A 26,951-nucleotide genomic window follows, 5' to 3' on the forward strand; every position below is an offset into this window, starting at 1 on the left:
CCTACATCCTGAGTTAAGAACAGTGAAGTTTTTCTAAACTTACTCTTGCATTGTCGTGGCAGGTCATGTGTCTCTTCGAATTCTTGCCCCGAGCAACTGGAAGCAGATATTTGTACAAAGTATTTCTTTTGAGATAAACAAATCAAGTATAATAAAGCTCAGAAAGGGGGAAAAGAGAGAGTCATGCACAAACTCCAATTTTTTCGTTTAAATCAAGGACTGACTGAATACACAGCCAGGCTGTGAATTCATCTTCAGACAGTATAAATTACTGGTTTTGTATAGTCTAGGCCTCCAGGATAAACAGACAATTCTTGAACAATTCAGATCCAAACAAGTCTTCCAGGCTTTTCTGAAGTTACTACATTGTCCTGGGTCAGAGTAATCCTCCTCCCACCACCTCAGCATACGTACACCTACAACACACAGGCATGCAGTGTTGTCAGCAATCGAATGGCACTGAATGAAGCCATTTTACCCCCTGACAACAGAAGCAAGCTTATCCTCAGAGGCATGGATTGAAGATGTTGCCGAGATGCTGGCTGTAAAGCAGGATTCTTTTTGGCTGTTTTCATCATTAAAAATTGTAACTCCACTCCTTCAACAAAGCTTTCTCTATTCTTGCCCTTAGATCAGAAGGGAGTGCCTTTCTAGTGAAGAAAGCAAGAAAGCCAAGGACACAAAATTTTTTCCAGAAGAGCCCACAATAGGACAGAAAATTTTAAGAAATAAAATCAAAACCCACAATGTATGAAAGACCTATTGCTCAATCCGTTCTTCACTGTATAACACCCATTCTCCTATTTATGTATCTATGATAATTATTATTATTTTTTTTTTTTTAGGTACTCAATATCCACAACTAGTACCACCGAAACATCATCTGTAGGTTGGGAATCCTTTCCCTTGCTTGCCATGAAAGCTTTCCATAAGTTAAGTTTAATAGGGTAAGTTTCATAGTCAAATTATAGTGGGGTGCCTACAGGAAAGGACTGGAAGCCCAAGTAGCTGGGCTCCAGATTTTGTCGAAGCCAAAGCTCTCTCTGTTCAGAAATTATCAGTTTCCAAGCCCTACATGAGCAGTGCCTTTGAAAAGATCAGTCTCAGAAAGGAGCAGTATTTTGACGGATATACAGAGTATATACAGAATATTGTGTCATATTCTCTTCCAGGGAAAAGATTATCTTTGGTGTTTGTAAGAGGCCGGCATGCCTTGAAGGCTGCACCCTATTAGCAAGTAATGATCCTACTAGAAACTTCACATTTTGCTTATTCACTGTTGCTGAGGGCTGAATTGAAATTAAAGAGGGTGGGAGTAGCCCTCTGGAAAGGGTTTGGAGCAGGGGTTGGGCAGTCCCTGGGGAAAAAAAACTGGGAGAGGTGCAGCGTGGGGTGCATGCTTGGGTGGATCTATATTGCTCCATCCAGAAGTACTTCAGTGAGGAAAGCCAAGCCCCAGGATGGGGAGATGCAGCTGATAGAGCCACGGGAACTTGGGCATTCATAGAAAGGCTCACAGGAAGGACTCCATCCACCCAGCAAGAAGCTTCACTCTGAACAACAAAACAAACAGACCTAACAAGTAAACTAATGGGCATACATCCTGGCCTCTTTTTTTCAAAAAGTAAAAGGGATTAAATATTGGAAAAGCAAATGTAAGATTTGATTATACATGGTATTACCTTCTCCTCAATAGCTTTTAGGCTTTTTCACTACATTTACCGTGCAACATTAAATATTTTCTCTTCTCTGTTTACCTGGACTCCCCCTTGTTCTTTGAGGAGTGATTTGTAAAGGCAGCTTACAACAAAGAAGCATAGCATTAGTTCATACTATTTGCTTTATGGTAAAAGAAAATTGATATTCTACGCAAACAAACAGCCCCCTTGACATTACCAAACAAACAAACAAACAAAAAAAAAAGAAACAGCAACAAAAACACCACCAACAAACCATTAGACCAAAACTTGGCCTCATATTATTCACTCAAAACACCACTGCCTGGCACTGAGCACTTGGAAACATCCTGCATCATATTTATGAGAATAGGGAGGTTTTGTTTGTGTTTCCGCTGTACCTCGCCGGCCTCCAAAAGGACACAGTCCAGTCCTTCAACAGTTTGACATCAGCTTTGGTTTTATGCTTCATCTCTTAATGTCGTTTTTTTTTTGTTTTTGTTTTTGTTTGGGGGGGAGAGTTGCTTGGTTTGTTTGTTTTTAAGTTTGCAATGAAAGGCATTTCCAGCCTGTTTCCCCCTGCAGTCCCTGCTGGTGCTGGAAGCCAGCCCAGCCTTCTCTTTTGGCCTCCTTCTCCTCCTCGTCCTCCTGCTGAGCCGGGGCCATGGCCAGCCTGCGGCGCTGGGCTCCCCCTGCAGGACCGCGCTCTGCACTGAGACAGGCACTCTTGGAGAAGTTTTGCCTTGACCCCCCTTCTTTTTCTGGAGAGAGAGCGGGGAAAAAAAGATAATAAAGCTGCAATTTAAGCAGTGGAGATGGGGGATGTCCTCATCTTGTGTCCGTGGCCAAGCTGCAGCAGCTGGGAATCAACCACCAACCGCAGGTCGCCCAGCGACTACAAAGTGCCGATGCCGGCGGGTTACGTGATGCCGGAGGACACTTAGAGATTCTGTCAGAAATAAAGTAAATGTTCCGACTTCAGACTTCTGGGCACCTTGGAAAGCAGCAGCCAAGGGCTTGATTTCTGCCTCACACAACGGCAGCCGAGCTCCTGCACTCAGAGCACACGCGCGGCCTTGTCAGTGGCAACAGGCCCGCAGCCAGCCAGGAGCAGAGCTCATGGTTCCTGCTCTTTTCTTCAAAAACAACACGAAACAACCACCAAACCAGTGCTACCGAATTAATTAGAAAGATTCAATTAAGTTAAATTGGCACACACTGCCAATTTAAGAATCAGTTTTCACCTCTTATTTTCTGTCTTTTTACTTAAGGGACAACACGCTTGTTTTCCTCATTGAAAACGAGTCTGCTGTTTTATTATGATTAAATACTGAAATGCAGCATATTTACAGTTCAATTTATTGTCATACTCAGTCTGGAATTGGCCATTTGGCTGATTAAGTTGTTTCATGCAACAGCACTGTGACATGTACTATTAAGAAACGAGAAATGGCAGATGGACATTTTCAAAGATGCATCAACTTCACAAACAGCATGCTCTGGCTTCGAATATAATCTACTAAAAATGAGTCACAGATTCACAGAATCATCTAGGTTGGAAGAGACCTCCAAGATCACCTAGTCTCTTACCTAACACTAACAAGTCCTCCACTAAACCAAATATCAAGAAGAAGATCTAGGTTCAACATCCTCCATGAAAATGTTGGAGTGCTCTCACCCATGACTTTGTGAAGGAGTTTCCCATTTCCAGCAGTACACTACTTTGTCAAATAATTTTAACAATCACAATTGCCATAATGTCTCTGCAAATTTGAACCTGCTTTCACCCTGGTCTGCACACCTCACAGTCTTTCATTTGGGCTCTGGACTAACTGTCATAAGAATAAATGGATCATGCACATACAGCCAAGACTACACCTACACTGAAAAATTAAATGATTTTATGGCATTTAAATTAACTTAAATAGTAAAGAAAATTTAATTAAAAATTGAAGGAAAACCCTTCCAGATTTGAGTAATATTTCAGGATGGAGCTTGATATGAATGGTGTTATGTGAAACACTAGCCTGCAATATAAGGAGACTGAATTCCAGGTCTGCAGAGGATCCTTGGCCAGTGTCTCTCAATGTGTTTCATGGGATGCCACAGCACTGCATTTCCTTTGGAGTCCTCTTGGCTTATTTTTCTGCTTCCACATTTACTGCGCTGCCTGTGGCTTCATGCAGCAAGGCCATCTCCTGCAAGTGACTGCCATACAAATTCTCCCATTCTTTCCCTTACCAAGCAGGCAAGTATGAAGTACTTCACCGAAGCAAGCAAGCTGGCAAGGAGGTCTTCTGTTCCAGTTAAATGAAAATTTGAAAGGAGAAGGTTTTAAAATATGAAATCCTTTGCCTGTGTGAAATGTCCCTCTGTTTGCATAAGGACTACCACAGTTCAATAAGTAAAGGCAGTATCTGTCCAGTTACAGATTAAACAGTCCTTCAACCAGACTTTGAAGATAACTGTTCTCTTTAGTTGAAAGGAAATAAACAAAATACACTCTTTCACTCACACAAAGTTTGGATTGTAACTTAAAAGCCAACCTCATGGATTTGAAGAGTAACCTAAAGCAAAAACCATTGCTGTTCTAATCACCTGTTGTAAGAACAGCAGAAGAACTAAGTTGTAACCAAAAGCTATTTCTCTCATGTAGCACCACCACTCTTGAATTGATTTTCAGTTTCTCAATCTCCAGTAATTCTGTTAAAGCATTTAACCCTGAAATGGAGACTTGTAAGGTGTGCATTACCATACTGAAAACAATTTCATTGAATGCTACTGAGTCTAATGTATATAGATAAACTCTCTTCAAGGCTGAGGTTGCATCTTCTTCCATGTATTTTTTGCTGAGAATACTATCTGTACTCAAAAAAAAAAAAACCTGCACACTCTAAGTAAAATATCTAAGGGACTACAATGGAATACGATCTGTTACTATCCATGTGCTGAGTAAGGGGCATTGCAAAAAGCAATCTGTTTCTCTCAGAACTAAGAGACAGTAAGAGCTGTCCACATGTGACACAGTAACCTTGAAAATTCATAAAATAAGAAGGCATTTGTCAAAAAAATTGCGGAGAATTTTGGAAGGTCAGACTAGCTTCAAGAGGCAGCTGAAAGCAAAATCAGAACAGAGGGGAATGAGAATGGTCTGCTACATATTCAAGTTGTATTCTTTAAATGAAATGTTTATCTGTAATTGAAAATCATGCAAATAATGACAGCAGCAATGTGGTAAACCTGTGTTAATGCATAAACGAGTTTTCAACTGCTTTTAATATTAATTATGTTAATATACTTATTAGAAGACATTTCAAACCTGTTTTTCTGTTTTACATTGAGCCTCAATTAGAATTTGGAGGAAGAAGCCTACCTTCAGCATCAGATCCACCAGTTATTATATGACAAGTAAATCATGCATAGTTTTACTCATTATAAAGAAAACAACCTCAAATGGTGGTTGCTTTGGCTCTGGCCTATTTTTGATTACTCTTAACAATTACCTTTTAAATATGTTTACAGCCTAAGAGTGGTAAAAAGCTTCTCTTGCAATACTTGCATACTGTGAAACAGAATAATGGATGCAGTATTTCTGAAGTGTGAAAATGTTTCTATACTAGTTGCTCTGATACAGATACATATATCATGCCCTCACAAAATAAGAAGTTTGAAAAAGAAAGTTATAATGAAAGCTGGGGCAGGCTAGAACAAAGGCAATGGGGCAACACTCCAACAAAAAGAAAGGGTAGACTCTAAACACGTAAGACACTTAATCCATCCTTTATCAATTATTCCAACAGAATCTACTTAAACATGGAGAAGATAGGGTAGTGCAGGTGGATTACTAAAGTATAAAATGTACATTTATTATCCAGGGAAGCAGCAATAACAGAATGACAGAAAAGTAAGGCTGGAAGCACTCTCATGAAGTCCATTCCCCTGCCCCAGGGCAAGATCAACTATACATAAACCATTCCTGACAGATATTTGTCTAACTTGTTCTTAAAAACCTTCAGTGACAGAGACTTTGCAACCTCCCTAGGCAATCGGCTGCAGTTCTTAACTATCCTTACCATTAGAAAGATTTTCCTAACGTCTAACCTAAATCTCCCCACCACAGTAAGCTTGTCTGTTTCTTTTTGCTCTATCCCCAGCAGAACTGGAAAACAGTTTTTATTACCTTCCTCCTTACATGAAATTTCCATATCCATTTAAATGGTTATCACATCTTCCCTCACTCTTCCATTCTCTGAACGAATAATGGCCAACTGAGGCATATGCAATCTGCTGGAACAATTTATCTGGTCTCCCATGTAATCCCTTCAAGGAGCCTCCCTATTCTGGAAGTATAATCCCCAGGCCAGAGACATCTCCACCCAAAACACTACAGTTAAGCAAAACAAGCTGCAGAAAGGGGGAGCTTAAAGGGGAAAGGAGCCAAACCAAGTGGCAGGCTCCCACGTTGCCTTGTGCAAAGAAAGGTCCCGTGTAAACCAGAAGAACTCACTGCAGCAGGGAAAGGTGGCGTAAGACACCCATGAGGAGGGCTGAGCAGGAGGAGAAGGGTTAAGTCTAGAGAAGAGGGGAAGAGGCTCTCAGACAAGCCTGGAGCTGAGTTGCTGTGAGTTGGTCTGGAAGTGGGAGAAGTCCAGAAATAAGGGAAGGTGAAGGTACTTAAAAGTAGGGCAAGGGATCTGGAAGAGAAGTGAGGCCCAAAAAGGGATAGCTGGAGAAGTCTCAACACAGGGAGAGGGGATTTGGGCATTGGAGGAGGAAGAGGCACAGAGAGGTTAGGGAAGCATGAAACCCAGGACAGGAAACACAACAGAAGTCCTGAATGCCAGGGGTACACAGAGCAGAGGCGAGGGGATCCCCTCAAGCCACGTTCCTCTGACCAAGAGGAAATCCTAACAGACAAACACGGTTTCTCTGCCAAATTAGGGCCTGGTGAAGTAATAACCAAGCTGAAGAGCCATTCTTGAGAGTAACTCTGCCTCTTTGGATATGGTCGAAGGTCAAGCTTGGGTGACAATAACCTTGAGATAAGGTTGCAAGGGGATTATTCAAAGATTTGAGGGTAGAATCACTTCCATGGGGACAGGTATGATGGAAGAGATACAGAGCTATGGAACAGGATCAGAAGGTGACAAAGTCAGTGCTAGACAGAAGGGCAGGGGCCCACTGCACAGAGCAACCTCATACTATTTATTCCAGTTTCCATAGTGCCTGAGCTAATGATTCTTCCAGCAGGACTGAGGGTCACAGGGCAGGAATGCCTAAGAGTCAGCTCAGGTCCGTCAGAGCTCGTGCTGAGACAGAGCTAATAAAATCTTGACGGACCTAAGATGACCCCATAAAGTCAGGATGCTTCATACATTGATTCCTAATCCACCCTATAATATTCCCCCTTATCCTTCGATCATTCTGGATGTCCCTGTGCCACACGTTCCCCAGTGATGGAAAGCCGATTTCAGAATTGCTCTGCTCTATTAAACCAGCACTTGAAACATACACTAGTGAAGAAAGTGGCTAATTTTTTTAATGGACCTTGGCTGCCCCGATCCCCACCACCTTGTACTGGCACAACATCAAGCCAGACCAAGGCAGAAGGTGTTACACTTCACGTCAGCTATCACGTGTGCAAACGAAGCGGTCCCTCTGGCCACCAGGCCAACGCGGGCCCTTCGCTGCACTGCTTATTACGGCCACCTCTTGCCGTGTAGCTCAGTGCGTCAGATGTGCCTCGGCACCAAACCCCTCTGCTTCGTGGGAACCTAGGAAAAAAACATCTTCAGAAAGTTCAGGAATTACCGCTCGACTCTGAAAAAGACCATTTTTGCAATTCTCAAGGGCCATGTTGTCTAGACCTCTGGCCTTCTTTTTCCTTTTTGCTGGATGCTTCCAACAAGCCCAAAGAGTGCTGCTCCGAGCAGAAATAGCACACCAGCCACACAAATGCTAAGTAGAGTGGAAAAATTATTTTGCATGTCTTACACACAGACTCCTGTCCATATATTCCAGCATAATGTTTATGACGTGGTATTGTTGATTCATAGCCATTTTCTGGTCTCCTGCAACTGCCCATCTGTTTTCTGCAGACCTGCTGTCTCACCAGTTATTCTACATTTTGATTTGCACAGCTGATTATTCCTGCCCAACCACAATGGAGAACTTGTCCTTAATGAACTGCATCGTATTTATTTTAGATCAGTTCTCCAATATACCGCATTAATTTTGAATTCTAATCCTGTGCTCAGAGAGTTTACATCCTCTCCCTAGTCAGTGTCATCTGGAAATTTTGCATGCAGATTCTATCATCTAAGTCGTTAATTAAAATATTGAATATTTTCAGGCAATCCTGGGCAAAATCACACTTGACATATCCTTCCAGTTTGACTATGAATCACTAGTAATTATTCTGAGAACAGCTTTTTCAGCCAACTGCGTACCCACCTTGGAGCCCGTATTGCCACCTTGTTTATGAAAGAGAGAAAAGCCTTCCAAAATGAAGATACTTTTTTTTTTTTTTTTTTTTTTTTCTACTCAGAGGGAAGTTAGGCTCAACTGACAAGATACATTCTGGAAAAAAAATAATGCAAATTCATTTATTGCATTATTTCCCACAGGCTATTTGTTTAAAACCAAAACAAACACACACACACAAACAGTTAATTATTTTATTCTGATATTTTTTCCCCAAGACCTTAAGCTAAGCTATCTACTCCAAAGGGGGAAAAGAAGGACGCAGGAAAGCTTACACGTAGGTGCAGTGTTTGCTCTTTCACAGATTTTTTGAACCTAGACTGTCCTCCAAATGCTCTCCGGCATAACTGCTAATTGCTCAGATATTGCTTCAGCTATTTTACCCTATGCTGTAGAGATAATTTAATAAGCTGCAGCTTGTTTTAAAATACCTATCTTATCTAATTAGCTTATAATCAGTCTTGCTCCTGTTCTGTTTAGAATTCCTACCTGTCTCAAAGTAGTATTCCTTTCCTTGCTGCCTGATTGCGCCTGATTGCCTTTTTGGCAAAGAAGGATGCAAAAAGAAGTCATTAACTACTTGGTCCTCTCTGCACACATCAGATCATGGGTTTTGCCCTTCCCTCTCAGTAAATAGTCCAGAAACTCAGTCTTCCTCTTATTCCTAGTGAGAATATAGCACGTTTCCTTGTTACCATGTCCTTTACTAGCTGTGCTTTGTTTCATGCTGTGGCCTATCCAGTTTGGTCCTTGCATTCTTCTACTGTTCTTGTATATTAACCTCGATTATGTGTCTAGTTCCCACTTTATGAGTCCTTCTCATTTTTTTGTTCATGCCATTTTGTCTCTTATAGGGATACACTTTATTTGTGCTTTAAAAACCCTTTATTATGAGAAGAAAAAGTTAGTTCCTTTAGAAATCGTAACCCATCCTGAATTTCTTAGGTTTGTTTCCCAAGAAATCTTACCTATCGGTTCTATTAGGTTAATTAAGTCTACTTTCTTGCATACCATTGCTTGTATTCTGAAGTTCTCTTTTTTCCTCTTCTGAAGAACGAGCTCACTTGACTGTGATTGCTATCACTCAAATTGCCTTTTACTATCATAGGCTCAACCATCTCTTTCCTAATCAAGCCTCGGAGCATGTCCTTCCCATTGCCTTTTCCACATTCTGTAATCCTGAATCTATTACACTTGCATCATCTACTGAAATTAGTATTTAGCCAGTAAAGTTAAAAGGGTTTTACCATGTGCTGTTGTCTGGTAATACATGATAAACACAGCATATGTCTTGGAGCAAGAGCCATCTACAAAAAATGGCAACTTTGGCATCTGTACCAGTAACATCAGCGTACCGATGGGATCAAAGTGTCTCCTAGCCATACCTACAAGCTTTCCCAGGTCACAGCTATTAGTCAGGTAGAAAGAAGTATTTTGAAATACTCCAAAGGTGGCTTCACAGAGGCAACATCCTCCAAGGCTTGTTTTAACAGCACTATGTTCAGCTGTAAATTGAAAATGATTACCCCAATTGTTCCAATAGCTGCAATCACTTAGCATTGCTAGATTCAGTGTTGACACTGCACTGCTTTCAGATATCAGAGCTTTTTCTGTACAAATTAGCTCACTTCTGCATACGGTCATGCCCCCTCTGCTACTAGCCACTACTGTTTTCTTCTACAGCTAACCCAGCATGCCAACAAAAGGAGGAACACAGCAAGGATCACAGGAGAAACTACATGCACCTACCATTACATGTTACTGCAACTCTTAAATTGGTGTAACACGCTCCCATGAGTTTCTGTAAGAAATAACATAACTACCCACTTTTATTACTGAATGTGTTATATAAATCTACCAAGGAAAAAGAATGACCTCAAAAAAAAAAAAAAAAAAAATAGAAAGAAAAAAGTGGATATCAATTTGATTCAAGTTGGGAGAAACAGAAATCCTTGCCTTCTTATCATCTAAAAGCAATGGCAATTCAACCTGTTTGCTTTACAAGTCCCCTGCCCATTTCTTTTACATGTCTCCTGAACGCACGGTGCAACTTGCCTGAAAGTTTGATAATTCTTTAGTACAGCTAAACTTTTAATAAACATTTAATAAACATTTAAAAATGTTTATTAACTTCTTTACCTGAGGGCAACGCCAAAAGAATAAAAGAACTCCTTATGAGAGAGAGCACAACCCTCATACTGTCAAAGTGTCCAGAATGGGTAGGAATCTGCTGGGTTGTCACCACAGTTTGATTGTTGTCCCAGGCCTCCAGGGACACGGGTTTCATTTTTCTGAAATTTCTGCAGCCCTCTTTGCCATTCCCCTCCACCCAGCAGCAGTCGCGAGGTCAGCGACTCTCTGACGCCCCGCTGCCTGAGCAGTCTGATCCGAGTGCCAAGAATCCCGACCCTCTGGGAGCAACGGGAGAGCTGAGGCTGTGGCAGAAGAGGGTAAGGTTGGAAAGAAAATAATGTAGTATTACAAAGGCGCTGAAGGTAACAGAGTTTTCAGCAGAGGGGAGAGCCACAGAAGGAGGGAACAGATACCCAAAGAGGAAGACTTCCAGTGGAGAGGCAGGAGGAGGAGAAGGGCTAGCAGAGAGTGGTGAGGAGGACTCTGTGAGGGTGGATCTGCTGTGAGATAGGGCAAAGCGGGAGCCTGCCCTTGGGGACACAAATAGTTTTGTTGTTCCCTCTTGGGAAGACCTCCTAGAACAGCAAGGAGCCCGAAGGAAAGCAGCTTGAGACAGAAAATGATCATCCCATACATACAACCCCCAATCCAGCAAACTTCTAAAGGCAAAAAATCTACATCAGGAAAATAAATGCCCCACTCATTGGCTACTTTCACTGTGGTACTAACACATTATCTAGGCCCTCTAAACCAAGAGAACCATCCAGCTGATTATCTATCCATTTATTACGGGGTCTCAGCTGGCCAGCAGGTGTGGAAACAGGGTGGCAGCATCTTCTGACCCCCATTTCCTTTCTCCCACCTCTTGGATTAGACACAAGGCAACCAGTGAATTCCAGTGGAGTTCATACCAGAGGGAGCTTTTCTCAGAGAAGCCCACCACCTTCCTATCCTCGCTCTTACAACACTATTTTCAACACATCTACGGGGAAATATATTGGAATCAGCTGAAAGAGCGTTCAGTTAAACCCTTTGGTTTTGCCACATCAAGTAACTGCTGCAACTGGACCAGGTGGGGAGGAAGGGAGGGAGTCCAAGCAGAAGTTATCTGGCAAGTCCCGCACAGAGGTGTGCTCTGCTCGAAGGGAGAGAGAAAGCTCAGCGCTACTGTGTTTCTGAGAAGCCTCCCGACATAAACAACGTCCATCCTGCGCCCTCGCCAAACTCCCATGTTAAATATAAGAGCAACTTAATCGACTATATTTCATACAATGCAAATAGGCCCAGCCGACCCAGGAGGCCATTTGTTGTTAAGCTGTTGATGAGTACTTTAATGAGGAAAGCTTCGATATGCCTTCCCCAAGGCTTATAACCATCCATTTCAGGGGGCAGGAAACACAAGATACGACTCTCTATTAACACAAGTGTTGAACTGTTTCTCAAGTGAAATGTTTTAAAATGTTATTTAAACTGGAAGTACTACAAGATGCTACACAAATTGTTTTTGAAACTCTAGTAAGCTGTCCCCAAATAATTAGCGGGATTAGAAGAGAAGTCCTTACCTGTGAAAGCATTTGTGGCCTGAAAACCAGCTTCCTGCATACTGCTCTCCCAGCGAAGCTTGTGATTCCAACCTTAACCTGTCCTTACTGGAGACAACTGCTGAGCTTGAAGCTGTCAAGTCACTTCCATCTTAGCTCGTCAGAGTCCATGTCTCTTCCCATTCCCGGCTTTGGCACCATCCAATTCCCACCTGATCCCAGGTCTTTCAATCTGTAGGCACGGGGGATCTGCAGTGAAGCCAAGCAGCAAGCGTTGGACAGTCCCATCAACCAGCCAGCCAGAGAATCTGGGCCATGATGAATGCAGAAATGAAGAAGTTCGCCCGGCAAGACTTTATTTCCCTTTCACAATGAAGTTCTAATCCTCTGTTCATCCAGCACCATTTTTTCAGGTCCCAGCCAACGGTGATGTTCAATTGTCTCTCCTCTCTTGTGTTTGTCTCCCCTCAGGCACGCTCACTGAGAAATTAAAAAAGAAGAGATTATGTTTCCTGATGACCTGTAGCAACATTAAAATTAACAGACTCCAGGGAACAAAAACCCAAAACACATTATCAGGGATTGATTGTACACATTAAAGGAGATCTTCAGAAGGCAAATATTGCGATTTTGCTGAGATGCAAAGTGTGACCACACAGCTCTTTGAAGTGCAAAGAGGAACAGTGCTAGGGTGTCATATGCATCTCTGAGAACATGATGTGATTTACATTTCAAAAGCCATATTTAGCAGAGATGGGGGCAGCAATACAATAACAAAATTGCAGTTAAAAGGGAAAAGGAAAAATACTCAAGGCTCTCAAGTCTAGTCTATTCAAAAACCACAGCGAGATTATTAGCATTTCACATAGCTGCTTCCCTTCTTTTCTGGAGCAGGGAAAGGGAGCGCTGGATGCTGACACCGTACATACCATTCTGTCTTCTGAGGTTAAAAACGTCTGAGGTTTATACGTCTGTGCTGTTGATTGTATAAAATCTCAATCGTAAGCAGATGACACCACTCAGAGTCGGTAATGTTCAAAATACCCACAGGCTATGCAAGGGAAAGGTGGCAAGTTGCTCCTGACACTACTTCTCCATAGGAGCACGGCTATCTGCAGCTCCTTGAAAAGCGGAGCTGCTACATAGCCAGCTTCTAGAAAACTAGGATACATTTACAGGGCGAAGGAGAGCAGCAGACAGGTATATATTTAGTGAGAAGATTATTTTAGGAGAAAAGGGATGATTTTGCTCACAGAAGGAAAAGAGGACTTGGGAGAAGAATCTTCTCACTGCCCAGCCATCCTCCTCTGTAGCAGCACTTGGCTCACCTAATTCAGTAGCACGGGCAGGTCAAAGCTACATCAGTGATGATATTACAGCCTACTGATGGATTTAAATAAAAAAGGATCTGTTCTCAGGTGTGCTGCTGCAATCAGGCGAGCTTGACACCTGATGAGTGCTGCTTTCTTCAGAAAATACGTAACAAAAGCTAGTTGCTAAGTTGAATTTTCCATCCTAATAATGTTGCGACCATTTTTTCGATTTTGGGAAGCCAGTATTTCTGAAAACCACAAGTTCGTCTCAAAAAAACAGCACAGGACTAACTAATTAGTCAATTGTATTAGAATCCAGTACTTGCATTCAACTCATGTAAGGTTGCAGATCGCATTCAAGACAATTTTCCCACTTCTTACCCCAAATATAACAGGCAAATTAAAGGAAACACTACAAAGACTTCACCTGTAATATTTCCTATCAAAAAAAAAATGAATAACGTTTTAGAGAGTGCTAAAAATGCTACAATTACTCAATTTCAGCCCTTCAAAGTGCTCTGTACAACTAATAATGATTTCATATGAGCTCATTTTATCCTAAAGTACATAGTACTGAACATGTATAATATACAAAGATCATAGCACAAATTCCTCTTGGCTCTTCACAGTGTGCTAACTATTCTATAATGACTACAGATTGATGCTGCACTCATTTCCCAAGCTTTTTCTCTAGAGGTCTGAGTTTCTTTTTTTATTTATAAGAATAGCTCCGTATTTGCATTCACATTTCCAGCCATACAGCTTTTGGTTTATAAATCCACAATTTTGGTGCATTCTATTTTCAGCATTTTGATGTCTCTCCCCATCCTAAAGATTCTCAAGAAACGCACACCAATACCTTAGCAACCAGGGAAAATCTCTCATTGCTACTAAATAATTGTATCTTTGTATTAGATATACCATACTTCTGATTCAGAAGAGAATAAAATACATCCACTTTCTTGCAAATTAACTTTTTGTTAGAAGAAAAATTATTTTCCATGCCTTCAAAGTCTCTGCTAAACTTGTTAGGAAGCCAGCAGTGGTGCAGAAATTCTACAATGCTGGCACGTTCAGCAACTGCTGCTTCTGGAGACAGAAAGCCTGCAATTTTAACATTACAGGACACAGAAACTCTTCCCGAGTTCATTCAGACCTTGAAATTTGAAAGGTACTGCACTGAAGCATCACGTTTAAGCCCTCCCTTAAGGCCCCAAATGAAAAAAAGAGACTGATATCTGATGATTGCCCTAAATGAGCATTTTCTGTCGCTGCAGAAGCACTCTTCTCCCCTGGCAGACAATGAACTGTGCTCCAGAGACGCTGCTCTGGCAGGACATGAGTAAGGGGGAAGCCTGTGCAGTGCTCAGAGCATCCTCTGCCTTTCCACAACTCAAAACCCAGCTGGGCTCCGAAAAACTGCTTCACACTACAGCTAACTGGTTGATTTAATGAGTGTTTTCAACAGGTAGACCTTTCGCCAGCCAGTCAGTCACATTTGCACAACAATGTCAGTCAAGTCTCTTAAATTTCCAGTATTCCCAAAATGAAGAAGACAAAGCACAGCAGCTGATACCACAGCACATGGGGAAAATGGCAAATTCCACTTTTAACAGCATGTAAGGATATGGCTACTCTAATATGACTGCTCTACTGCACTCTATGTTACTCAATTTTTTTCCCATTCAAGTAGAACTGATGTTTAAGCAGAGGTTTGTGCTTGTTTCCTAGCAGACTGGCACGTTTGCATGCACAGGACGGACACGATACAGCATGGCTCAACCAGCCTCAGCGAAGCCTTGATCCTTGATTGCAGGGTGGTGCAGAAACGTTAAATGAACCCACTCACAGGAACAGAGCCTGAAAATACTTTTCTGGAAAGGAGAGAGGAAAGTTAGCAGTGCTGACAGCACTACAACAGTGTGCAGTCTTCAGCGTAACTATTATGGTCTTCACAACCTGCAGAGACCCCAAGGGGTACACGTCCCATTAAACTGATCAGATGGCAAAGAGAAAATCCAGAACACAAAGACTAGATATTTTCTCTTTGCTCCATCTGTTACCTCCTTCCCAATTGCAACAGGAACTCTGCTTCTGCTTTCAGTCACCCACTGCAGTATTACACGAGTCTCTGAAGGAAACCAAGCAAAATGTTGTGTTTTATAAATAAGTGGCTGTTCCAGAAAGATTTTCAGTTACTATGCACTTGCATGATTGAATGCCTGAGAAAAATCAAACCCTTTTCTTTTCATCCTCTCTACTTTTCTCAGATATGGTCACCACCTAAACCTCACACAAATTGCAAACAAAATATTTTGACTATTTAACACACACTGTGAGTTATAGGACCTCATGGTATGTTTAGCTAGCCAACCTGTTATTGCTCTTTTCTAAATATTTTAAGATTCAGTATTAAAGGGCAATTTTAAAAAAGCATCTGAGAGAGAAAAGCAGCAGCCAGGGAGTGTCATTAAATCCTCCAGTGATATCTACACTTTATGAAGTGTTGTACAATTGTTAGTTAGGACCAAGCCTCAAGGAACTTGCATGGAAAGAAGCAGCAAAATGGCATTTTTCCAGGACTTGTATCTCCGTAACACCTTGAACAACTCAAAGACATTGACCAAAATGTATACACTGTAGCTTGTTTTTTGGTTTTTGTTCACATTTCCTTTCCCTATACACAGCCCGTTTCTTTGGCCACATGCTGTTGGTTCCCACACACAGCAAGAACTCGCTGGATGCATTGTCAGAAGGACTACAGCCATGAGAAGCATCTCCAGCGGTTGGCTATGGCACAGGACATCCTAAAGGACAGCTGTGGCTTATGTAATTTAACTTCAGCAAGGGAGGATTCACGGCTCAAGCTTTTAGCTTTCAGGTTAAGAAAGTGTAAAAGGGCAGCGAGACCGAATCCTGCAGTGCTGCTCCCAGCGCGGGTGCTGAACACCCGCAGGGCTGGCAGCAGGGCCCCAGCTCAACAGCAGAGCCCAGCGTGCCTCCAGACCCCAGGAGAAAAGCAGGATGCCTGGAGCCAGGACAAGCTCTGAACCATCCAGACGCTTCTACACTTTGCTGAAGTAACAAGGCCTGCACCTCCTACATTTTAAGACAGCAACGACTTGGAGAGAGGTTTAAGAAGTTTCTGGCTGGGAAAAAAAAAATAATAATAATAAATCCAACACTCTGTATTTACAAAACAGTGTTTGTAAGAAAAAAAAAAATCTTTTAAACTTTGCTAAAGCAGTTTAAAATGAAGCATGTGTGCACACACATAGGTCACCTCTCCATCCCCTATTGGAGTCAGCCAAAGTTTTCCAGGCTTGGGTTTTGCTTCTTATGGAGACTTCTAAACTAGATATTATTATTTACCAGTTATACCTACTCTTTCTTAGATGGTAAGGTCTGTCTGTGTTTTACTGTGAGATCTTCATTTATTTTATTTACTTCTATCTATAATTTGTCTTCCCTCCAAGATAACATTGCACCACTGCTAAGTGAATCCTGGTTCTTGGGAAATCCTGTGCTTCATAACTCAAAGACCACTTAGAAAACTCAAGGCGACTTTCACAGGAGAACATACACAAATCAAACTGAAAACCAGATGTTTAAAATATGTTTATCTAATCACATCTTTCTCACACACACATATACATCATTTGTTTTCACTTTCTATCTTCAATATTTGTACAGCTTCCTCGTGACATTTTAAACAGCTGCTGTATTTCACTTTTTTAGTGAACTGCAGTGACTGACAAAATTAGTTTCAATGTTATGTCATACATATTTCTATTCCTACAGATTCTTTCAGATATGCTTCAGCTTGTTCAGGAACAGTGTCCAAGTTTTTTCCTTCCTTTTTGTTACAGAACTCCCTGACTTGCAGCAAACGCGATCAAAGCAAGTTGTGGTCCTTCTGCATTAGCTGAAGCAGGAAATGGGTCTTGAGAAGAGGGCACGTTGCCAACACGAAGCATCTTTTTTTCTAGCCTGTTAGAAAATGTTCTAGAAAGCAAGATGTATCCCCAATGTCAATGCCAACACACTGCAAAAAAAAAAAACACTACAGGCAAGGTCCAGTTTAAAAGAAAAAGTAAATAAATGTTTCAGCAAAGACATTTCTCCTCCTCCAACTCCTCCTCTTGTTTGGTTACTTCTTTCTGGAATGAAGCAATGATATAAAATCAGTCTGTTTAGTAGCTTCATGCCAAAGCAAATAGCCTCTGGTAATCAGATAGCAAGGAGCATTTCACTTGGACAAATCCTATAAATAACTGATAACACAAAGGAGCATGCCACATTTCCTTCCATTAATCTTGTTAACTGAAATAATTAATTTGAGTCCTCTATTTTCTATCTCTATGAACAAACTAAGGAGCCATACATTTTCCCATAGCTCTGCTGACAGAATGCAGTAAAACCCCAGTGGAAAAGTTTACTAAAATCTCCATGACAGGCTATTGGGTTTGGATGAGATAATTATTGGGAGAAATTGTACAAGCTGTGTTACGCAGGGCAAATGAGAAGATTGCGTTGTTTATTTTTGGACCTTAATAAAACTATAATTACCAGAAGTTGTCAAGAGAAATCATTAATCATGCTGCTCTATGAACCTCAACAGTTAGAGAAAAACCTGAGCTCTGAATTTTATTTGCCAAAATAATGAAGAGGTAGTAAGAGCAGAATCCAGCCCCAATTAATCTTTTTCCAAAGCAACGTGGCATTGGGTTTGAATTTGCAGAAGGCTGGTAAAAGTATAAATTACACTGAGCAGACTGGACAAAAGACAATTTTTTGCCTTGTGTCCCTGTGACTTGTATCAGAAAGGAGCAGTTGCCAGAAACCTGGAGGATGGTGAAGACTTGAGGTCTTCTGAGCACCCAACACCCAACCGCACCCCAGTTTTTGGGGTCACAGCTGCTGAGCACCCAGGTACACAGCGGCAGCAGGATAAGGATGTCACCCGTATGACTCTGCTGTGCCATGCAGGATGTGCAAGCACAGAGCAAATGCCTCAGGAGAGCATGGTGTTTTTTCCTGCAGCAGACCATACCTGTCAGCCCATGCCAACTGTGCCCAATCCTCAGAGACCTGGGGGCACCATTCCTCTCTCCATCGACAGCACCTTTGGGGAGAGGGGGCTGCACCCCTTGGGAAAAAGGTACACAGCCAAAACACCTCCCAGTACATTAACATACCCATAAACACATAAAGATCCATATACACGTACCAATTTTGTGAGAAAAAAAAAAAAAAAAAAAAAAGCAAACTGCAGGAATCTAGGCCAAGCTGCACTTAAGTTTTTGAAGGCAGAAACATCTGTACTCTGATTGCTCTGGAAGGAAAATGCAGAAGACAGCATCTCCCACATGGAAATGTCAAGCAGCGCATGGACACAGAATGGTGCGGCCCTCCCTTGAGACATGGCTGGGGACTGTGGAAACAGCTACCCATGGGAAGCTGAAAATTCAGAGCTTAATAGGAGGAGTCATCAGAAACTATTCCAGCTTCTGTCAAAACTCTTGGTATGAATGAAAAAGCACATTTTGGCAAATGCAGAAGAGAGCGCTGAAACCCTGCTAACTGCACTGGAAAATAAACTGATGCTGAAGAGGCTCAAGGAGCAAGGAAGCTGCTGGAGAATAAAACTACGGCCCTTACAGCACTTGGATCTGCTGCGTGCTCTGCTGGGGAGCGAGGGTGCTCTGCCACCTCAGGGGGATATCGCATGCTGGGCACTTGGACCACGACCAAAGAAAATCCTCTTCTGCTAAAGAACAAAACACGAAGTTTACAATTTAATTAGCACAGACTGTCATCATATTAATTGAAGAAGCACTGATAAGAGTTTTGTAGCTCTCTGGAAGGCTGTGTCAGTCAGTGCTATCGAAGTCCTTCTGGTAGGAGCAGGAGTGCAAGGGACGTAGGAGAAAGGCCCACTACGACTTCACACACACTGCTACACACAGCCAGCTCTAGTTTCCCGCAAACGAAACCATGCCACAAGAATTGATCTGGTTTATTTACAGCGTCTTAGCAGCCCAGATGCATAAAGAAGCTATCCAGAGAGGGTAAGCCCAGTTTAAAGAAAGTGGGGACAGGCACTGGGCACACAGGGCGCTCCCAGCTGTAGGCCTCTTCTAACAGAAGGAAGCTTTTGTGCTTCAGACGGCCTATTTAGATCACGTACCACACAGATCAATCCGTTTTACCTTCAGTACCATAGAAAATAAATGAACAAACAAGAAAGTGTGACTATATCCAGAGAGGATACTTGTTTTATGAAATATCTGAAGCTTCCCCTGCAGAACTCCACCATGTGTTAGAAAACTGGAAACTCCTGCAGCCTGCTGCTCCTTATTCTACCAGTTTTGATTTTCACACTAAGCCACAGCAATCTGCATATGGCAATAGAGACTCAGACTCCTGTTTGCCCCTGTTAAGACCAGGTCTCCCTTTTGCCCTGTACCTGGGAAAACCAGTCAGGTTAACCCGTACCATCACCATCACACTACGACCGAACTCCAAACCCAGTGCAACAGCCCTGAGACCCAAACCAGTAATGTGGTTTCCAGACGCTTTGGTTTCCTGGGCATCTGCTTGAATTTTATCCCCTGAATGACTCTAGGTAACAACCAGATTAATGTGGAGTCTGTATAAACAAGTCATATCCAGGCAGAAGTTTCACACAAGTCCGTGGTGCTTTTGCCCATGCCAGGCTGCACCAATTCATCTATACGACACTCCTGCACTCCTTCAGCACATAAACACGTTTTCTTGTTAGGTCAGAGGTTGGACTCGATGATCTTGAGGTCTTTTCCAACCTAGACAATTCTGTGATTCTGTGATTCTAAACCCCACGCTCAGTGGGGCTTAAGTCCTTGCCTCAGTAGTTCTCAGTTACAGCAATACAACTTTACTCCATCTTTCAGCCTGGAAGTGAGAAAAGGAAGAAAATAATGGTGTTTTTTTTTTTTTTTTGTTTGTTTGTTTTTGGACTTGGGAGATTTGCCTTTGTTTTTTAGGATGTGTTACCTGATCTCTCTAGGCTCTGATCCCACCACTAAAGTGGCTGCAACTTCTACCTGTGGATTTAAGGAGCTACAAAATGCTTAGGTAACAGGGGTGATTACTAATAAAATAGATCACAGAGAAGAAGCTAAAGCAGCATTTTGATTAATTTGATTTTGCACTTGAGTGAATAGATCATTCCGCAAGCCCCAAACAATCCCATTAGTGTTGTAAAATCACCCCAAAGAAACTCTTTTTACTAACTAATAGGCCAGCATTTTTTTTATTTCCAGCAATACTAACAAGACAGTCTCCTTTAAGACTGTCCTTCTTTAAAAAATATGTTGGAAAACAACCCATAAAATAACACAAAATGCAAGCGGAGAACACAGTTGGGAAGCAGTATCCTCCGGTGATCAACTAAATCTCATTTTCCAGAGAACAACACGGATTCAGTTCAAATCCCTCATTACTTAACAAACAAAAGCAAAGAGGTTATTTTTTTTCCTGTCCTTGAAGGACAGCTTTTTACATAAACAAACAGCATAAAGGCATGGGAACTAACGTTGTTATCAGTTAAATCTGAATAATTCCTCTAGTCAAGAAGTTCTCGTTTAGTACTGCCATAAGGAGGAGGTAAACAGCACTTCAAATCTCTTGCTTCAGCTGTAATTCAGAAATCATCTTTTTTTTTTTTTTTTTACCAATATTTTTATTAACAAATGTATTTTAATATACCTTTGCCATATTTTAAAACCCTTCTTGCTATGCTCACATGCCATTGTTTGGATGCAGCTGAAGTGCTGTAACTGTATGCAACTAAAGCAGCTTGTTAGCAATGCAACACCGAGAGCACCTCCATTAACTAATTAATTGAAAGCAAAATACACTCTAAGGTTTTTGACAAAACAGCTCAAAAACTGGTATTTGCATTACGGACAGGCTTTTTTGTTTCTCTCAGGCAAACATCCCATTCACCTGTTCTCATCTGGCACTACCCACCCCTTTAGGGAAATCTGACCTCTCAGGCCTTGTTTCCCATTGTCCATTCAGGCACCAGAACACAAAGGTTACTTTCAAATACCCTTAAGATTACGTGTGTGGTCCTTCAAGCCTACCTGTCAGTCTTCTCCCACCCCAACCCTGTGCCAATAGACACAGATCCCTATAGGAAGGGCCAACACCTATGTAGTTTATAGATAATTATGAAGTGTTATTAAACATTCACAGTTACAACCAGAAATGCTGCAATCTCGCTTCAGAAGAAAACGATGATCTCTGCAGATGAACACCACAGCCTTCCTCAGCCACGGAGTTACAGCTTTGTATTTTCCAGAGGCAAACTTATCATCAGTCTTACCATAAAAGCAAAGAATACCTTTTTTCTTCTTCTTTTTAAACAGGTGGAAAACATAATGAAAGTCTGACTTTGTGCCTTTGATAATTCAGCTTCCAGGATCGTGGAATGCTTTCAAATAGGGGCATCTGCCTCCTGAATCACAGCCCTGTAGCTGAGAAAAAGCAGTGAACTTATTAATAAAGCATAATAAAGAGCCAAGCATTTGGGCTGGAAAGATGCAAGGAAGGGAAGAGACTGTCTTCCTCTCAAAATATTCAAGAGACAGCAAAGCTCATCCAAATAAACTGCAGTTTTCTGCTGAGGAGGCAGCTGGAGCCAGTAACGCTGATGATTCTTATTCCACTATATCCCACAGCAAGACACACACCTATTTAAAGAAAACAGAAGGGAAAGCAGGAGAAATCCCACCTGTATTAAACTACACCACATAGCTAAAGCTCCTGACAGCGCAACCCATTCCCATGCCCAAGGAACAGGCAGATGGGTGTATGTATGTTCTTTCTGCTAACAGCATTGGCAGAAAAGGGCTTCATATCAACACTTCAAATACTAAAGAGAGAAAACAGGACAAAAATAAAACAAGAAACGCTAGGATCTCAGAAGAGTTAAATATCTAGAATTTTGTATCAACAGTCTGAGCATCTTATATAACACAGTTCATCATATGTCACCCAGTCAGTCAGGCATCAAGAGCAGAAACTGGGTTAACTGCAAAATTTCTAAGAAACCAACTGGAACCGTGATTTTAAAGCACTTCAGAATGCGCCAAATGCTTGGGTGCACTGTTCAAAATTAATTACCATCAAATTAAATATCTGCACTTCACATTCTTTACAAACACAAAATCTTTGGGGGTTGAACACTGATCCCGCAAACAACAACGATCACTTTCTGTAAAGGTATGCAGCACTTTCCACTGCTGATGCAAGGCAACACCCATGTGTAAGAAAACTTTTCTGAGGTAGGATGGTGGTCCCAGATCCCACAAGCAGAGCCAAATCTTTATACAGGCATCCCCTGCTCGGTCAGCCTGTGCAGGCTTGATTTAATTTTTCCATCTCCAGCCCAAAGTCACCACTGTCTTGCCCTTCTCTCCTGCCCCGTCTTCCAGAATGGGACAAACAGTAATGCCACGCTATGGTCACTGAGAGGATGATATCCAACTGAATTGCGCACAGCTGTCTTCCTGTAACAAAATGAGAGAACTACTCATTCTTTTCAGTCCCGTCCCCCCACCCTCCTTTTACTTTTTCTTGAAGGACTAAGTTGTGAGCCACAAGCAGGACCAACCCTGATTTACCTAGGCATTTTTCTGACTTTGCTCACCCCTTCTGGCTTAACACTCATGCTCTTGGCTCTGTTAGTGTTTTTCTTCATTTTTAAACAACATGCAAGAAAAACTAACTGAAGTAGCATACAAAATCTGTTCCCTAGCAAAAACAAAAACAAACAAACAAACCCTAGCATGTTAATTCACTACACATTTTGGAATTTGTGATAGGTCACTTTCAAGCACGTACATCTTCACAATTTTAAAACTTAATTACCAACAAAATGTCAAAGGTTTTGCTCCTGTTAAATCATGTTATACATCAAAACAGAACCATTTTATAATTCAGACTTTGTGGCAAGACTGAAGCTCTAAACTTATTTTACATACAGGAGCTCAAAAAAAGCCCTAGGCCTTTTTATTATTTATTAAAAACACACGGAACAGACGAGGAAAAACATCCAATATGCATTTGCAGACAGAACTATGTGGATTTTTAACAAATAACCAAATCAAATTTACCTTGTGGCCATAAGCAAACATCAAAAATGCCAGCTCAGAGGGCTATTTTCTTTCAGTAACACTATCACTTTGGGAAACTATTAAAATAGCACAAACTTAAAAGCAGCACTGGCAAAAACTGAATGCAGTTCAGCTCCAGCTTCCAACTAGATGCCTTTTTTGCACACATATGCTCTGCCTTCCATTACTCAGCTGCATAATATAAACCACCAAACTGCACTTACAACAAATCTGATCTGACAATGCCAAGTTTTAATTGAAACACATGAAGGCAGTTGGGCAACGCACGAGCATTTTATAGGGAAGCCAGAAGAGCTCACAGCTGGATGAAGCCTCCACCCCTGTAAGGGAGAAAGGGATCGAGTTTCTTCGCTTTATTTTAATCCTTCCTTCAAAAAAATAGACGAATCTGCTAAATCAAAAAAAAAAAAAAAGCAAATAACACCATACATACCTTCACAGTCTGAAAAAAATCTTTCTTTTCAAAGCCTACAGACAGTCTGATATGTGGTGACTTCAGGAAAAGAAAAAGTGATTTTCTAACTGTTAGTGAATAAAACTCCATACCTTCTCCCAGTTCACAGAGGAGACTTCTTACAACCTCTTCATATTATAGTAACATTCAATGACCTATCAGCATTGTAAGAGCTATATAAAGCATCTCTGAAAATTGTTTTGGTATTTGTGTATGCACTTGTGCCTGTGCATCTTTATATAAAGCCCTGCACACACATTGTGCCTGCAATATATGCTCTTTTAGAGCACCTCATGGCATTAATGCAGATATCTTTCCGCTTCAAGAGGAAGCTAATTTACACTAAAAAAAAATAACCTCAAAATAACACAATGCAGTACTTTTGCAGGTAGTTCTGCCAAGATTAGTAATTCAATTTAACCATGAAAATGAATGGAAAGGAGGCAAAGGAGGATACCTAACAAAAAATATCAAGAAGCAAACATGCTGCACACAAACTAAAATACATTAGCGGTAGCTCAGATCTAACTTCCAGAAGTCAGACTTTTCTCTGTCATTCCATTTAGCTGGATGAAAAATGCACAACTTCACTTTTCATCCCCTGCCCCTGGAGAAAGCACACACCTCAGAGCTCAGGGCCAGTGTGCAGGGTGCCCTTCAGCCACAGCACAAATGACGTCTGCCTATGCCTGGTTTTGGAAAGGCAAAAGGCTGGTCTGAGACAGAGGTCGCTCGATCTTCTTCCCATACTGGTTCTCAATTCCTCAGACGAGCTTGTCAGCAAAACTCTACCACTTATAGAAGTCGTCCTGTCCATGCTCAACTATGTTAAGATTATGGATGCCAAAAAAAAAAAAAAAAAAAGTCTTGGTCCTCAACTACCAGCCAAATTAATTTATTTCTGCAACTGCCTGAGTGACAGCGATAGTAAGCTTCCGGTTCTGTTTCCTTACTGAAGCTTTTAACTTCAAAACCTACCATCTACAAAGTGCACCAGGATACACCTTCAGCAAAAGGGCCCATATTACGTCAGTAAAATGCAAAATGTTGCTCCTGGACCCAGCTCTTCTCCTTGGGAATGCTGAAGATGTCAGGCAAATGCCCTCCATTCACATCATTAAAACAAACAAAGCCATTGCCGTGAAATCATTCACTGTGCAGAAACTTTATAAACCCTCCTATTATCTTTTATAGCTTAATTTGGGAACTGAGAATCTCCGGAGTGCTTTGCAGCACATTAATAAAATACACTTTGCTTTATAAAGTCTATCATTATTACTGTACTGCCTGCATCAGCTCATTGGAGTCAAGTTCATTTTCTTCCCCCAAAAAATCTTTATGCCAAGACTTGCTTTCTTCACTCAGCGATAAAGGCAGATAAAGGTGGTTCTTGGGGTCTCTTTCACAGGACTGCTGTTATCTCCTTTCCCTTCCAACACTTTAAAAAGCCCATTACTAGTAACACTGCTGAAAAATTCACCTCAGCTCCAAGGCCTCAAGCCTCTGAGCCACTCAGATACACACTTCTTTATGCTCTTTCAGCGAGGCTTACCTTGGTGTGCCACCTAATCTTGGTGGCTTTGGCTCCTTCCTCCCCTGGTCTTCTCTGAAACCACTCAGCATTGACTGTGCTCCTATTTTTCTCACCAAAATCAGGGGCCTCAGAAGTCTGAGGAGTGCTACTGGAAATTAAGTGAATGACACAGTAATTTTCAGCCTGGCAAACAACAGAACATTTCGTCTCATGAACGAGCTTTTAAACAAACTCCGATGTTTCATATCCTACTCTGGCTACTTAAATACTCTACAGCTTGCACCAATCTTTATCCCATGTCTAAATCTGAACATGATCTGGAGTCAGTTGTTCGAAGACAGACACACACAGGCAGTGCAGGCCACACTGATACCAGCAGCTTTCACCAGCACCGCAGCACCCCTCAGGCTGCGATCCTTCCCTTCTTCTCTAATGAAATCTCTGCACCAACGAATGCATTAACCACATCCATAACCGGATGGCTTATTTTAGTCCCCGAGGCTCTGCTTTGCCTGAAAGATAGGGGTCAGCTTCTCCGGAGCTGGCGGAGCTAGCAGCACCAGCAAGGCCTTCCCCGGTACCAACTCACAACCTCTGGTGAGGTGAGAAACGCAGGTGAGAATTGGTCCCTCGCTGAGCTCTACACAGCTCATGCCTGGCAGATCCCATCGGGGTACCACTGGAGGAGACATGATGTTTCTGAAACCCACCCCTGAGATGTCCACCCAGACATGAAGCACAACCCACAATACGATTCCTGATACCTGGACAAACCCCGACATGACAGCCACAACACATACACTGCTGCATCTTACCCCACGAGGGGTAAAAAGAGAGACTGTGAGCACATGCAGGTTTGCTGCACCACTACAGGCAAATAATTTCTTTTTTAAATGGTGAAAAACATTATGTAAACTTAGGTTTATTCATAAAACCTATTTTAACAGAATTAACTTAATTAGTTCTTTAAAAAAAAGCAAATGATTGCTTAAGTATGGCTATGTAGATTAATACTGCCCATTAAATCTCCAGATTTCTAACTCGTTTAAAAATCTATAAAATGTAACTAGAAAACCTCACAAAAATTATTCTAGAGGTACATAGCTGCAGAGAGTTTTATCCTTTATCCCTTCACAGCTCCTTGCATACACAAAACAATAGTTAGTTGATTTCATAATATTAAGAAACCATTTTTCACTTTTCAAAAATGCTACTAAAAACAATATACACAAAATCAAGAAATATAAACAAAATGTAAAATGTTATCTTCCCAGTTTCCAAACTGGAAACCATAGATAGGCTCTGATACCCTCAAATAACAGTCATATAAGCCTTCTGCTGACAAAAACATGATTAAATGTTTCATTCCCAGATTATACTCTTGAAGACACAGTGCAGAGAACATCACTAAGATTTTCAAATCAAGTTCCTAAAAAAGATTGTGTTGTCCCTGGTCACTTTGGGGACATGCATTAAGCTAATCTAACTGACAGGTTCTGCAGCAGAATTCAGGGCAACCCCAATCCCGCTGTTCCCAGGGTCCAGCAGCCCAGAAGCTCAGACCTGCTCATATTCACTTTTTCTTACAAGTACTCCACAACACAGCATTTTACAGATTTTTCTCCTCACATCC

General features: G+C 41.6%; 1 protein-coding gene across 1 annotated transcript in view; it reads right to left on the reverse strand.

Moving 5' to 3' along the window:
* Positions 1-26,951, reverse strand: part of LDLRAD4 (low density lipoprotein receptor class A domain containing 4) — a 282,164-nt gene that overhangs the window by 166,937 nt on the left and 88,276 nt on the right. Inside the window, exon 3 of the mRNA XM_068671423.1 lies at positions 11,855-12,313. Coding sequence (XP_068527524.1) covers positions 11,855-11,894 — 40 coding nt within the window. The 5' untranslated portion in view covers positions 11,895-12,313. The remainder of the gene's footprint in view (positions 1-11,854; positions 12,314-26,951) is intronic.

The sequence above is a fragment of the Anas acuta genome, chromosome 2 (assembly GCF_963932015.1).
Source record: "Anas acuta chromosome 2, bAnaAcu1.1, whole genome shotgun sequence".
Taxonomy (NCBI): domain Eukaryota; kingdom Metazoa; phylum Chordata; class Aves; order Anseriformes; family Anatidae; genus Anas; species Anas acuta.